Genomic DNA, 14,517 nt, shown 5'->3' with positions numbered 1-14,517 from the left:
TTACACCCTGCTTGTGTTTGTGAGAGAATCAAGCTCAGAAACCCCTAGCAGAAAACATTAGGATACTAGAACTTGCTCAGTATGAATCCAAATTATTTAAGGGGAAAAGAAACATTATAAAAGGAAAGTTATTTGCAGTTGCAAAGGCAAGTGCCCCAAAGTGAAGAAAATTTACATTTACAGATCTTCTTCAGATCTGATGGCTGTCTTATAGCGAGTCCAGCCTTGGCCCAGAATGGGCCAAAGTTTTAAGAGGGAGCAGCAAGTGAATGCGAAGTCAGGAAACCCTGTTACAGAAGCTTGACGCACAAGCCAGGATGCTGGCATGGTGCAACTTTTGTGTATTTGAGTTGTCAGACTAAATCATGTTTGTTTAACATCAACGACTGCGTGCAGCCACTAAGGATTTTTTTATTTTTTATTTTTTTCATAGGAAAACAGTAAAAGTGTAATTTAAAAGGAAAACTCTCTTATACACAGCCTCAACATGTATTAGCAAGGGGGTTTGGGTCTTGTGGCGTAAATTACAGCATGAATTCTTCCTGCTACTCAGTAAGACTACACGATACCTCAGGAGGAGGGTGCTAGCTTGGGCAGGGAAGATGTGCCACACCACAGGGGTAGTTTCACCCTTCTCAGATGTCTCTAGAGAGACAGTATGCACAATCAGGAGTCCATCAGACCCCTAGCCAAGGGGGATATAGGTCTGTAAAATAGGTCTGTTTGTGAAAAATGTTATAACCTACGCAGTGCATAAAGTGCAATGCAGAGGTGAAGGACCAGAGAAAAGGTCTGTGATCATCTGTGATGCCAGCACCCATCTGAGAAACTGACTCACGCACCTCTGCTTGCAAGCAGACACTTGGGAGTGCTCGTAGCCATCAAGCCTCTTCTCCTGGCAGAACATTGGGCCTGATGAATGTCTTCAGCCGAGAATATTTTCTGATGAATTTTCATAATTGCAGCCAGAACACTTTGGTTTATTACTGTCACTCCTTCCTAATTGCCTGCCAGGCGTTATTAACCTGCAAGCTGCCCCCGTCCTGTGGTCCTGCTCTTCTTTCTTCCTTTCAAATTGCATGTTTTTGAAACAAAGACGGAGGGAGAACAATAGCTGCACAGCCTTCCAGCCTTGGTGGTGTTCAGGGAGCACCCTGAAGGAAGGGAGAGCTGCCTCTGCCTTCCCACCAGGCAGTGGTGGGAGAATATCATGCTAAATTGATGACACGGACGAGTCACAGCAAGCCAAAATTTCTCTGTTGTGACTCTACTGACTTGGGAGTGGTTGTGCTTCCTTTTATTGTTTACTGATACTCAACAAGGATGCCTTCTGGATCTCTGTCTGTCCCTCCTGTCCAGCTGTCTGTACAGAAAGTTGGACATGGAGCCCGTTTTAGTTCATGGAGCCTGTCTTAGTTCCATTTTACTGATATTTCTTTCTCTTTCTTGGCTTGCTGAGCAGAAACGGTCGTACCTGAGGATTACCTGGTCGATCCCATGCACATGAAGCGGTACAGCGTGGATCCTGCCGACCCTGCCTTCAGCTGCACGGGCTCCATGTACGCCACGCGGCAGAGTCCTGCGGATGGACGTGCAGCTGGAGGCTCCTCTTCCTCCTGTAGCCACCGTCCCACCCAGACGTCTTCAGGGGGTTCCTCCTCCACTGGCCTGCGGCATCAGACCTCCAGCCCAACAAGGAACGGGACCTACCCTGAAGGAAACAGAAGTGGTAATTTAATATCTTCCTATGAGCAATGTGTGTTACTGTGCTGGTGCCACGCTGGAGTCTTAGCTCATTCCCAAATTCCCGGGAAAATGAATGAGGGGTGTCTGGCTTGACATCCACGCAGACAATGCTTGCTTTCACTGAGAAGAAGTAATAACCTATGTAAACACAAAATCAATCTGTTCATCATTAAGTAAAATGGTGAATGTTTTCTAATGCTGTTATTAATTATGTAAACATATGTATTATGTATAATCGAGTGGCAATCAAAACCGCCATTATCAACTTACAGATATAAATATTAATACACAAGGCATTCCTCCCCAGGATTGATACAGCCTGCAGACAGGTTCCTGCTAATGGCATGACACCAGCTGTGTACAAGGTATGGTGCAGAACAAACCCAAATATTGGTGCCTACCTCAAACAATTTAGCAAAGGGTTTTGCTTCCTAGCTGCAAACCATGCTCCTTTAATTATGAACTAGACCAGACTGGAAAAAAGACTGCCCAGCAAAACATATTTTTAGAAATCATCCAGCTTACTGCTCAAGGCTTTTTTATCCTTTAGGGAAGCAAAGTCACAAGAAGTTTATCTGCAGATTCAAGGGATGCCATGGGAACCACTGCTTTCAATAACCCTTCCTCTGCCCTCTCTTTGTATTTTTGCCCAGTTCTCCTGATCGGATTTAGGTTTGTTGGGTCGTTCACTCTGCTCTTCAAGGGCACTCTGCTGGTGCAAAGCCCTCTTCAGATGGGGCTCGGTGACAAGAGTAGGCTTCCTTCCAGGAAAACTCCTTTGACAGATGAGGTGAGGGGAGCAAGTGGGGCTAAAAGGGCAACCTGGTGTCAGGCAGAGCAGCTCAGAGGACAGGGTGCACACAGACAGGCAGCCAGAAGCTCACAATATCACGAGAAAATTGGCCATGGCAGTGGCAAGTGTGGTTTCTAAACCTGGGTTGCATTTGCTCTTCTCCAGCTTACTGCTACATTCCCTGTTAGCAATGATTTTTTTTCACCCCCATAAATGACCTGGGTTCATCAAACAGGTTAGGTAATTATCTGAACTTCTGCTAACTTTGTCTTTTTTTTGCATTTTCTAATTTCCCAATTAAAAGGTCCTTATCAGTAGTGATTTGAATAGTGTCTTCACCCCTTACTAATTATTCAAACTTCATTTATGCATTTTTCATCTTGAAGATAGATCTAACAATGGAGTTGAGTGTCTCAGCCATTTTTAAGTCATTAATTTTTTCCCTTCCTCATTTATTAATGGAATCTACTGTCACTCTGGGTGGTTCTTTTTTGTTTTTGCTTTTTTTTTTTTTTTTCCTCTTGCAGAAGCCTCACTGGTTCCCCCTAATCCTTTTCTCTAGCATTAACTCCTTACAGTCTTTCTGCCCTTGCATTTCAACTGGAAACTGCAGGTGATTATGCAAGAAGCCAAGATTTAACAATGATTTGCACATTTTCAGCATCTAAAAAATACTGTGGTAAAGTTTCCGTGCTTTAAGAATATGCTGTGTGGAGATGCCTTGTTATCATGGGTTTGAATATATGTTCAAGAGACTGAAGTTTACAAACAGGGCTCCCTAAGCCTGCTCATCTGCATTACTTTCCTTTCTTGTTTCTGACTGTGAATATCACTTTTTCCCAGACTCAACAGAGCCCTAAGTGGAAAGCTAAGCTTCAGGAGGCAGTTCTATCTCTCTTACTGTGACTTCCATCAAAATTTGCAGTCTTTGCAAAATGAAAGCCTAAAAGATGGCAGGTTATTTTTCCAGAACCGAACCAACAGGCAAGTCATAGAGGGCCCATGCTATAGGCCTTGCAGGTTCTTATATTTCCCTAGTTTGAAACAAATTACAGAGCTTTGAGGAGCAAAGACGAAAACATTGCTTTTAGACCAGACACTTGTGAGGTCTAGGCATCTTTGAAGCAGCTACAAGTGAATTCAAGCTGCAAAATATGACATTTTGGGATAAAAGGACTTATCCCAAAACTGTGTTGTTTAGTTTGTTTGATTGTTTGCTTGTTTTTGTTTTGTTTTGTTTTCATAGGGCATATTTTTAACATGTGCAAAGACTAGTTCATCCAGGACCTCTGGGATATTTGGCCAGCTCAACAGCAATGGCTCCTTAAAGCAGACAGATATACAGTGAAGACCACCCAAAAAATGTTATTAATATCTTGATATCATTTATAATTATCAACAATTTATTAGACACGGTTTCATCTGTTGTACATTAGGATCTGCACATACAGGTCCCTGCAAACCCATACAAAGATGGGGTTGCTCTCAAGGTCTCCAACAGGAGGAAGGGCAATGGCCAGGTGCTCTGTGCACCTCTGTCTGTCTGTCAGCACCAACGGCCCATGCATGTTTGTCCCACCACCATCCCGTTGCCTCTGAACTTCTCAGCTGCTTTCCGGAGACTCCAGCAGAGGCAGGAGCTGGCTCCTCTGAAGCAGAGGAGAGCAGTTTGTTCTTGGCTAAGGCTGGGCAGTTTTCAGTGGCTGTGATTTTTTAAAATATATATATTCCTAAGGCTACCTTGGTGCAGCTACACTGGAGTTTGATTACTGTCTTGGAAAAATCTCTCTTGCAAAGGTCTTAGGAATCTGCACTCTCACTATGATGCTTCTTCATGTGTTTTTCCTCTTTCTAGGGACAATTTATATGCTGCTGAATCATAAGTGAACAAAGATGAGTAATTGGTTCATGCCAGTATCTCTTCTAATCCTCCTCAGTTTGCATACTCACAAGGAAGGGATAGGCAGCACTCATTAAAAAAAGGAAGGATTTCTCTCCAAAACCTCAAGCCAATCCTCTTTATTTAACGAATATTTTTGAAAAATAGCATGCGTTATTTATCAGGGTGTGCAAATATCATGGAAAAAATCATAGCCATAAAACATAGCTCAGTGCAGAGCAGAAAATGTTTTTCAAGGGGAATGGATGAGATTAAACCTCAAAGCTCTCATTAATGCGATCGGAAGCACGATGCCTAATTCTCTCTGATTATGCTAAAAAATTCCAAACCAAAAAAAAAAAAAAAGTCATTTCAGAAAGCCAGTTGGGGCTGCTAACAGATAAACATGCACTTTTCTGTCATCATTTGCCAAATGGAAGCTCTTAAATCAGGGGAGGAATAGTCAAGGACATCATAAACCTTAAACCTTTCCAAGCTTGCTTATGTACCAGACAAACAAACCCTTTATTCCAAGCGTGAAGAATTCTGTGTTCAGACACAACATAATAACCTTAACCGTGCCCTGTAGCTTGCTGGCTTTATGCAGATTTTATTATCCAATATTAGCAGTTAATTATTATCACCTGAGGGCCTTCGTTAAAGAGGCAATCCTTCCTTGCTTAATACATTCATTTCCTGAAAACATTTGGGGGTGCAGGGGCTGAAGTTTCTCTTTTTTTCCAGAGCAATGCTGCAAGCACCTGGGGTGGGGAGGTGGGCAAGGGATGCCCAGCCCTGGTCCCACTGCTTTGGCAAGTGCTGCCTGCCTGCTGGTTTTTGAGGACATTTACAACATGAAAGGTTTGATGTGTTCAGTGATCTGCTCTTTTTCTACTGCAAAGGAGAAGCAAGGCAAGAAAAGCCCCAGTAAACGTGTATCACCAGCTTATGGCTGTGTCTCATTCAGCTTCGTGGCTCTGGTGGCCACCGTGTCCCATCCCCTGCAGGACACAGCTGCAGCGCTGGTGGGACAGGGACAACAGCCACGGTGCACATATCTCCTGCAAGGGGCTTGCCAGCATACGTGCAGGTGTTAAATGCAAAATCTGCTTTCCATGCCTCTCTGCTGACTGCAGCTCATTGAGCTCTGAGCCCTGCCCAGAAATATCCCGTAATTTTATTCTTCCACCCGCCTGTTTTTCCAGCCCTCCTTCTTCCAACCATCTTCTCCAGCATGGTGCACCCTGGCCTTGTAGGAAGCCTCTCCTGCAAAACCTTCCTCCTGCCCTTGTTTGCAGTGGGAGGTTTTATTTTTAAAAAAGTATTTCTTATTTCTCCATGCCTTTGAGGGCCTGCTACTTTGGCTTACTTTCAGTGGATCTGCTGCTCCTTAGTATCTGCTCCAGTGCGATCAGAGAGAACCTTTTAAAATTTCATTCCCACCCCCTTCCCCTGAGGCAAAGAAATCATTTAGGCCTGCAGCAATATTAAAGTTCATCTGTCACTCCCTTTCCACTCTTATCTATCAATGGCCGCACTCCCTCTGGGCTCTGTTTGTTTGCCAAGAACATATTTAGGGAGTCTGTTATTTATCTTTCCTTCTTTCACAGGTTTAACTCCATTTTAGTGTCGTATTTTCTCAGTATGGCTCTGCAGCCACTCGGCTGTTGGCTCTCTCTCTCTCCATCCTCCTTCTGAGGAAGGTCTGGAAACAGAAATGGGGCAAGAGCTCAGCCGTTGGCTCTGTTGCACCATCATCTCACCATCATCTTTGCTGGGCACTGGGTGCTGGCCTGGTATTTCCAGCCATCCCTGGCAATAGTCTCAGCTGGGATACCCAGAGAGCCTTCCCCAGAGGGGAGCCCCATCCCCATCTTCCCCTGGCACTGCTGCAAGCAGGAGGGGAAGCATTTCCCTTTGATTACCTGGATTTCCATATCCCGTTCCATTAATTTGACAAATTTTTTGCCACCTGTCAAAAACAGGAAATTGGATTTGACCTAGATTACAATCTCTAAAAATAATTATTGGTCCCGAGCACTCCCATCTCTTTGTAATCTGAGTATTCATTATCATCTTGATTAATTCTGATGACAGAATGGCATAGGATACCCGGGAGACATGAGACTTCCTCATTTATCTAATTCTTAGGTTAAGTGTGAATACCTTCTGATAAGAAAAAAATGTATAGTACTTGCCCTGCCGCCATCAAACACTTTTGTGCTTAATATAATCTTTTACCAAGGTGATGCTATTGAAACATAAAACCTCTGCCTTTATGTAGGCATGAAATGATTTATTTTCTTTTGGAAATAAAGAAATTGCACTAATGTGTAAATTAATGTGTAAAATTAATGTGTAAAAGCCAGAGTGAATTTAAAAAATACATTTTAAAATATATGCAAAAAGAGATTGCTTCCAGCCTCATCATCTAAAAACTGAATTCGAGAAATTTGTCTGCAAACTGACAGTATCCCAGTTTCGCTAACAGCATTTAAAGGTAGTCGCTTACACACCAGGAAAATAACACATCTTAATTCATGAAAAAGCAGCAGGGAATAGAGGACTTGGCTCCAGGTAGGTAAATACAGATTTAAAATAAAGAAGAGTTATGGCTATGCATAATTCTCGTGTTTATATTGACGTATTATATCTCAGGAAGGGATTTGAAAGGGTTATCTTCACTTGCTGGAGGCTGGAAGAGTTCTGGCCATGTAGTCTCTTTAGAAAGGTCATTTATATATTTGTCTTTAAAAAATCGGATTTATGCTATCGATTGCTAGACTGCAGAGGAGCGCGCAGAGTTCCCCTGTCATTTCGACCTTTCCTCCTCACCCCCTTTCTTTTATTACCAATATTTCTCATACCCAGAAAGGCCCCCAGCTGCTCCCAGGGGCTCTCTGCCCTTCTTTGCCCTTCCCTGGCATCTCTGCAAGCATTTTGGGCAGCAGTCACTGGGCCAGGGCCTGCTCTGTTCATGCACCTGGCGTGAACCCCACGCTAAGTCCTCTGGGTTTCCTTGTATTCGTATGAATTTTAGGGGAAAAATGTGCTCCTCAGCAGTGGCCCATCTCCCCAGACCATGCTATGGCTGTGGTGTGGAAACATCTGCAGTCCTTTGGGCACAGCCAAGCCTTTCCCCTCTCTCTTTTTCCACTGGTTCACAAAATCCTGGTTTTCTCCCTTGGTTTGAGGTGCCCAGGGGCAACATCTCTCCTCACCAGCTGCCACCAGACCAGCAACAGATCGTGCCATGAGCAAGTTAAGCTACCAGAGTCCCTTTCCAGGTACTTGCTCCTCTGCCTTCAAGGCAAGTCTCGCTTCTCCCGCTCACCCCTGACAAACTTGCTCGATGTTACTGACGATCCAGGGGCTGGCCGAGATTGCCCCATTCATTTCCTACTCTTTGTCTTCATCGCTTCATGCCAAAGAGTCCAGATGGTGCCTGTACCACTGTGTATTGCATTTGTTCTGTGAGCGGAGCCCAGGGTCGCGTGAGTCCGTACGAACACCAGCCCTCGCTGCCTAATTACGAGGACCCGCGGCTATGCCTTGTCCTTTATATCCAGCACAGTGACTTAGCAAATGAGAGCGTAATTATCATGATATTTACATCCCATCCCATTACGAAGCCCATTGACCAGATTTACACATTCATAGCACTGCTGCTTACTGGAGTTCATCTTTCCTAACAGCTAAATGCACCCCATTACATTATACTGGGGGACGGGGATGTGGCGAGAAAGAAAAGGGCCAATATGCACATAAAGCTGTTATTGTGCGTATATGGGCAGACCCTCCACTCACATAAATCAGCACAGCTCTATTGAAGTCATCAATGTGATTTACATAAGCCACAAACCCAGCCCACTGCATTTGGTCTTATTACAATGGTGTTTGGAGCCACACGTGGTGTTTTCATACCTTTTATCTGTCTTTATAAGCTCAGGGTTTCTCTGGAGGGCTCAGTCCTTCTCTCCTCAGCAGCTCTGAGCCATTCTGATTCCCTTCTTGGCTACCTGGGGCCTCTCCAGGGTACGGTTTGTGTACCTGTGGTCTGCCTCTCTTTGCACTCTGCTTCCTTTTCTGCCTTCTGTAGTGTCTGTTTGCTTATCATTTGCAACAGTTATTGAAAATTGAGCCTTAACAGAAAGAGATGAGCAGGTCTGGGCAAGTAACACCTTATACATTTATGTGCTGTCACCTGCTAATGTAAAGTTTGCTTTGTGTGGACACAAACAAAAGCAAACAGCTTTCCTGTAGCCTAGCATAATGTAGTTCTTTGTGAAGCAACGTAAGGGTGTGTGTGGACGAGTTATATACACATGCAGGCTAAGATTTATGGTTCTGCAGAGACTCGGAATAAAAACATAAATGTACTTTCATTCCAATGTGCCTTTTTTCACTTGATTTAGAGCTACAACAAGCCAAAGTGACCTTAAATCATCCAGGGCTTGTACCATTAAAGGATCACACGTGCAGTGTTCATCTTCGCATGTTTTAGTAGCCCTCCAAATCAACCTTCACCAGGGACCCTCAGCTTTGTGTGAGACTAAGATTAGCAGGGTATTGATTAGGAACCCTCCTCTAAGCTCCAAGATAAGTCTGAAGATCTGTATGCAAAGAAAAAACCTATCTGCTGAAGTCTGATTTTATCCTCTGGCCTTCACATTCAATGGCAAGCTCCTTTGTTTCGTGCCGAAGTGCTTTCTCTCCAGGTGGGAGGGTGGTGTCTTCCTGAGCCAAAATCCCCACTGCTTGCGCATCAGACAGCAGGGGCAGCTCGGTTTAAGAGCCTGGCAGCTGGCACATTTTTCCTTCCCCAGCAGGAACCTGAGGCTTTCATGTTTTTTAACACAATTCACCAGCTGGGATCATGTCTCCCGGTAAGCAGGAAACTGCCAAGCCCCTTTCTCTCCCCACCCCACCATCTCAGGCTGATACACTCAGATGTGACATCCAACACATGGGGCTGCCGCACTGCTGCACGCTCACAAACCAACGAAGCCACTGCATGCCACTGCAATGCACTGCTGTTGGCTTTTTTTTTTTTTTGTACCTACAGCCTCAAGTCCTTCACCAGAACAAGACTCGGCTCGGCCATCAAGCAAGAATCCTTTGACCTGGACTGTGGATGATGTGGTTTGGTTCGTGAAGGACGCAGACCCTCATGCTTTAGGTCCCCACGTGGAGCTCTTCAGAAAACACGTATGTAAAAGGCTGCCCTTGGTGTTTCTGGGGAATTTGAGCCAAACGCACAGGCAGTCCCAAGAGATACAGACATACAGACAGCCTGCTTTTGGCTGCTATAGACAGTGCCTGTGCTCAGCCAGGTTGACCACAGGGCCCTGCAAGGGGTTCAGAGCTTTGGGGGGAAGAGGGGAAGTGCTGAAGAAGAGCTCACTTATCGCTCAACAAAAAGATCCTACAAATGTCTTTAGAAAATGCTCGCTATTTGTTTCCAGTATGCCAGCATATATTGTCATTATGCTAAACCGAAGAGAAAGCACAGAGGATCTGGTGTTCATTTTTCATTGTCAGATTGGCACAAAAAAGCCTTGCCTCAATGACAATTTATTCTCAGGATACCTATGATTCTTCTCTGAAGAGCATTTTTTATGCGTCTCTAGATATTTAGCAGTAGAAGCCTAAAAGAGCCAAAGAGCCAAGATACTTTTTAAAAAAAATAAAATAAAATTATGTAACTACATAACCAGATTTAACAGACCTGCTGACTCACTGGAGAATATGATATAGTAAAGAGGACTGTAAACATACATCTGATCAGGACTTTCTTGTTCTCCTGCTGCGTAAGGTGTTGGTACCACTGCATCTACCATTTCCAGCCTCCTCCATCACTACCTGACTAGCTGGCTCTCCCTGAGGCAGGGAGGTGTAGCCCCCATCAGTCACAGCTACAGCGTGCATTGCGGGATGATCGTGGCTGTGGCTCTGCTCTTCTCACCACGAACAGGAGCCTGTCCTCTTGCCAAGACACCTAAAACAGCTCCTGAAGCTCCTAAACCAGCCCTGGGCATTGAGACAGGGTGTTGGGATGAGAACAGCAGAGCTTGCACAGCACCGTTTTTGTCCAGTTTCCACTCCTAGCAAAGAATGGCACTGTGTTTTCACACAGCAGCAGGGCAGTGACACGCTCTGGGTGGTCACTGGGCCAGCTGCACCGAAGCATGCCGTGCCACAATACTGCTGCTGCTCTGTGACCGGGGACACCAAGCTAAATTGCTCCTAAAGACTGTCCCTGTCAGCCTTTGTGAGGCACCCAGCACCTACAGGCCCTACTTATCACTGGTTTCCTTGTAAAATATGCAGCAGGTTTGAGGAGCTGGGTAAGATTACCACACAACTCAATTCAATTACGCCTTTGAGTTATATATGTCCCTGCAATTTTTCAGCCTTCAGATCTCATCTGGATTAGCACGGAGACCTCAGAGGTGAGAGACAAGTGATTAGTCCATTAACCTTAGCCATATTTTCCTGTATGTTCAATCTTTCCATGAAGCAGGTGCATAATTTACTTAGCAGCACTTACTGTCATTGACAAGGCCCAGCTATCACCTGGAAGCGTTGCTTTGGCAGTCAGCTCAGCTCAGCTATGACAGTGGGAAGAAAAGGGTGGTGGGGCCACGAGAAAGGGAAGAGTTGGGGAGGTGTCCTGCATGCCTGCAGATCTCTTTGCTCTTGCTGTATGAAGCCATTTGGGTGTTGACCACTGTCCCAAGAGCTGGCTCTCCCTGAGGCAGGGAGGTGTAGCCCACATCAGTCACAGCTACAGCGTGCATTGCGGGATGATCGTGGCTGTGGCTCTGCTCTTCTCACCACGAACAGGAGCCTGTCCTCTTGCCAAGACACCTAAAACAGCTCCTGAAGGGTCCACCAAGACCACGAAACTGCCTACAACCTCCCCTCCATCACACAAAGGAGCTGTGGGCCTGGCAGGGACCTGGTGGCAGCTCTGCGTGAGAGCCCCTTGCTGTGCCCTCTCAGCAACAGGCAGGCCGTGGTAGGCAGGCTGAGAGAAGGGAAACAGAGGAGCAGAAGGAGCTACAAAGGGAGTTAGCAGGTAGAAAATTCAGGCTGGAAGGGCTGGAAGAAATGCTATGGTCTGACAGTTTAATTATGGCTGGTGATTTGCAAACGCATGTACGAAGGAGACAAAAACCTTTGAGTTTAACATAATGAATACCATTTATTTAAGGAGCAACCTGTCTCTGCCAGTGCTAGACATCACACTTGTGAGCTTGCATCTTTCCCTAGACTTTCTTCATATCAGTTGTTGGGGCCCTGACTGATGAGCGGCCACTTGCTGCACTCCTGTCACAGGTGGTGGCCTTACCAGGGCTGATGTCTGTTTACCAGACTGCAGAGCACTAAAAAATAAAAAGCTTTTGTTCCTCTTTGAGATACAGATCCTCAAGTTTTTGATTTTACTCATAATTAATTGCTTAAACACTCATGAAGATCAGGACTTGCATCTTTCTCATTAAAAGTCTTATCCTGGGGGACACCCACGGACATCCAAACCCAGGTGAAATTCTTGTTCACATGGCACAGGGCTTGGTTAGGGGCTACTCTGCTTTTTAAGCAGTGTCCTCAGACCAAGTTCTGCAAGAAGCTAGCACAAACACTGTAATACTCATTCTTGCTTGTGGAAGCTGTATGTTTACTCCCCCTGTATCATGATCTCACAGCTCATACATTTGCTGCTCCCATCCCTTGCAGGAACAGAGTGATATTTTCCTGCAATATTCTAACCTGCAGTGGGCCAGATCTCAACTAATGTGGTACAAACTAAGCACACTGAATTTTACCAGCTCCAGAGCCTATTCAAGACCAGCTCATTGGGGCTACTGCAGACTTGGGGACCATGCTATGGAGTCTTTCAATTTTAAAATTATTTTTTAAAGGGCTGACACAGTAATATTAAAGAGAAGTTGAGCCAACAATCTGCACAGGGACATGGCTAATATGGGATATTTAATTGGATATGAATGCTCCCTCTGGCATACTCTAGTCAAGGAGTTTAATTTTGACCCCTACACAGTAATAATAAAGGAAATAATAAAATGCTGAACTCAACATTTAGAAACAGCTGCAGTCGCACCAAACCCTTGACAGAGATTTTACCTTATGGCATCACAGTTCCAGGAGTTTGTTTTTCTTTCTTAAGCAAATATTAATTATACGTAATACTTAATCTTCCTTTCCTTAACTTCCTTAAAATAATGGAAAAGAGAGGGGGAGGAAAAAGAGTTCCTGTAATGGATGGAGTGGGGGGTGCAGAATGAAGAGCATCAATTGATTGAGTTAATCAGAAAGTGACCTTAACTGCTCATCAGCTAAATCACCTGCTGAATGGAATAATAATGATCAGGGCAAATTAGGATCCATAGTATTGCTTAATTAGTAGGTAATGGATCACAGAGGAAAGACGTTACCATCAAAAACATAGAATACAATATATACAGCACTAGCGTGCTTGTGTATATGTATGCACACACACAGCATTAGTTATGTTTTAGCTGTGATGATCCAAGTAAGGAGTGGAGACTGAGAGGAAAAGTAGTATTTTTAAGCAGATCTGCTAATAAAGCTGGGGAAAAGAAAACAGACAAGCTCAGGATCCAAGAAAGGACAGCATATTTGAAAGTTTCTGTGTTGTACAGTCACAAGAGAGCCCACATTAAGACAGCATCCTGTGTCTGTGCATCAGTGCTATCCTCTGCTCAGTACAGGCATTTTGTAAGTACAAAAGGTTTTCAAGCCAACAGGTCTGGGATAAACAGCTGAACTTGGTGGCTGTTTCCACCTCTTACATGGAGGTAAAATTAAATTTGAACAAGTTTTGTTAATACATCCAATTAAATATGTTACTATTGTGATTCTGTGGGTTTAGAGCAACCCTGATTTAAAAATAAAAATCCTCATGATTTTATGCCAAGTAATTGAAAACCTAGACAAACCTTAGAGCTCCTTGAAGAACAAACGTAATATTTGATTAAAGCCTTCTTTAGAGCTTCCTTTTATCTTACCTTAGCTTTCATTTTTTTTAATGAAGTTTCAGAATTCCTGACATTTCAGCCAGCTCTGGTCTAAGACATGCTGTTTCTGATTCACCTTGTTTAATGTGTCCGGACGCAGCTCTGCTGTCTTGCTTTCACGGTGCTGGAAGCGAGGTTAACACATTTTGATTCTCTTTCTCTCTTTTGAAACCAGGAGATTGATGGCAATGCTTTGTTGCTGCTGAAAAGTGACATGATCATGAAGTACCTGGGGCTGAAACTGGGACCCGCGCTGAAACTGTGCTACCACATTGATAAGCTCAAGCAAACCAAGTTCTAACAATTTCCTGAACAACAGCAGAACCTGACCTAAATCTAGACAGAAAACTAAAGGTAACGTGCTGCCTTACAGAAATGCATTCTTTTGCAGATTGTTTTCCCTTCTTTTTTAACAAAGACTTTGCCTTTTTTAACATTTGCGCATCTTCACAATTTTTTTAATCCAATGGGAGCTTTCAGGCTGCTTGCGTTAATAATTTGCCAAAAAATTATATACTTATTTTGTACCATTGATATTATTATGATTATAGTAAGTCCTATTTTTGTAATCAGAAGTGGGGAATCAAAAGCAAACACAGCAATGGTGTATGCTGAGGACTGCTGGCAGACAAACCGAGGGTCCTGCACCTGCTGCAGGGCCACCGCTGGGTGCCAGCTCCACCACCGGTGCTCAAGGCGTTGGGGAAAGGGCGGCCTTTGGTCCTCTGTCTTCTGATGGGAACGACCCTGTGTCTTGCACTATCATCTGGAAAACTTGAATTCTGCAGTTTGAAAATGAAAAGGAAAAAAAAAAATAAAGAAAAGGAGGAAAAAAAAAGAAAAAAGAAAAAAAGAAAAAGTTAAAAAAAAAAAAAAAGAAAGAAAAAGAAAATTTCAAAATTAAAAAAAAAAAAAAAAAAAAGGAAAAAGAAAAAAGTGGGATTGAGGGATTTTTTTGCAGCCGAAGTACTTTTTCCCACTAGAGGGAGCAGCCCTAACAGACTTGGGGCTGGAGCTCAGATGACACGGTGCTTTCTGTC

At 44.1% G+C, this 14,517-nt stretch overlaps 1 protein-coding gene across 1 annotated transcript in view; it reads left to right on the top strand.

The window, feature by feature from the left end:
- Window positions 1–14,253, top strand: part of SCML4 (Scm polycomb group protein like 4) — a 56,733-nt gene extending 42,480 nt beyond the window's left edge. Inside the window, exons 7-9 of the mRNA XM_084514729.1 lie at window positions 1,463–1,729; window positions 9,484–9,626; window positions 13,653–14,253. Coding sequence (XP_084370855.1) covers window positions 1,463–1,729; window positions 9,484–9,626; window positions 13,653–13,778 — 536 coding nt within the window. The 3' untranslated portion in view covers window positions 13,779–14,253. The remainder of the gene's footprint in view (window positions 1–1,462; window positions 1,730–9,483; window positions 9,627–13,652) is intronic.
- The last annotated feature ends 264 nt before the right edge of the window (window positions 14,254–14,517 follow it).

This window comes from Aythya ferina, assembly GCF_964211825.1.
Source record: "Aythya ferina genome assembly, chromosome: 3".
Classification (NCBI taxonomy): domain Eukaryota; kingdom Metazoa; phylum Chordata; class Aves; order Anseriformes; family Anatidae; genus Aythya; species Aythya ferina.
Note: the sequence above shows the minus strand (reverse complement) of the source record. Positions and strands in the feature narration are given on the sequence as shown.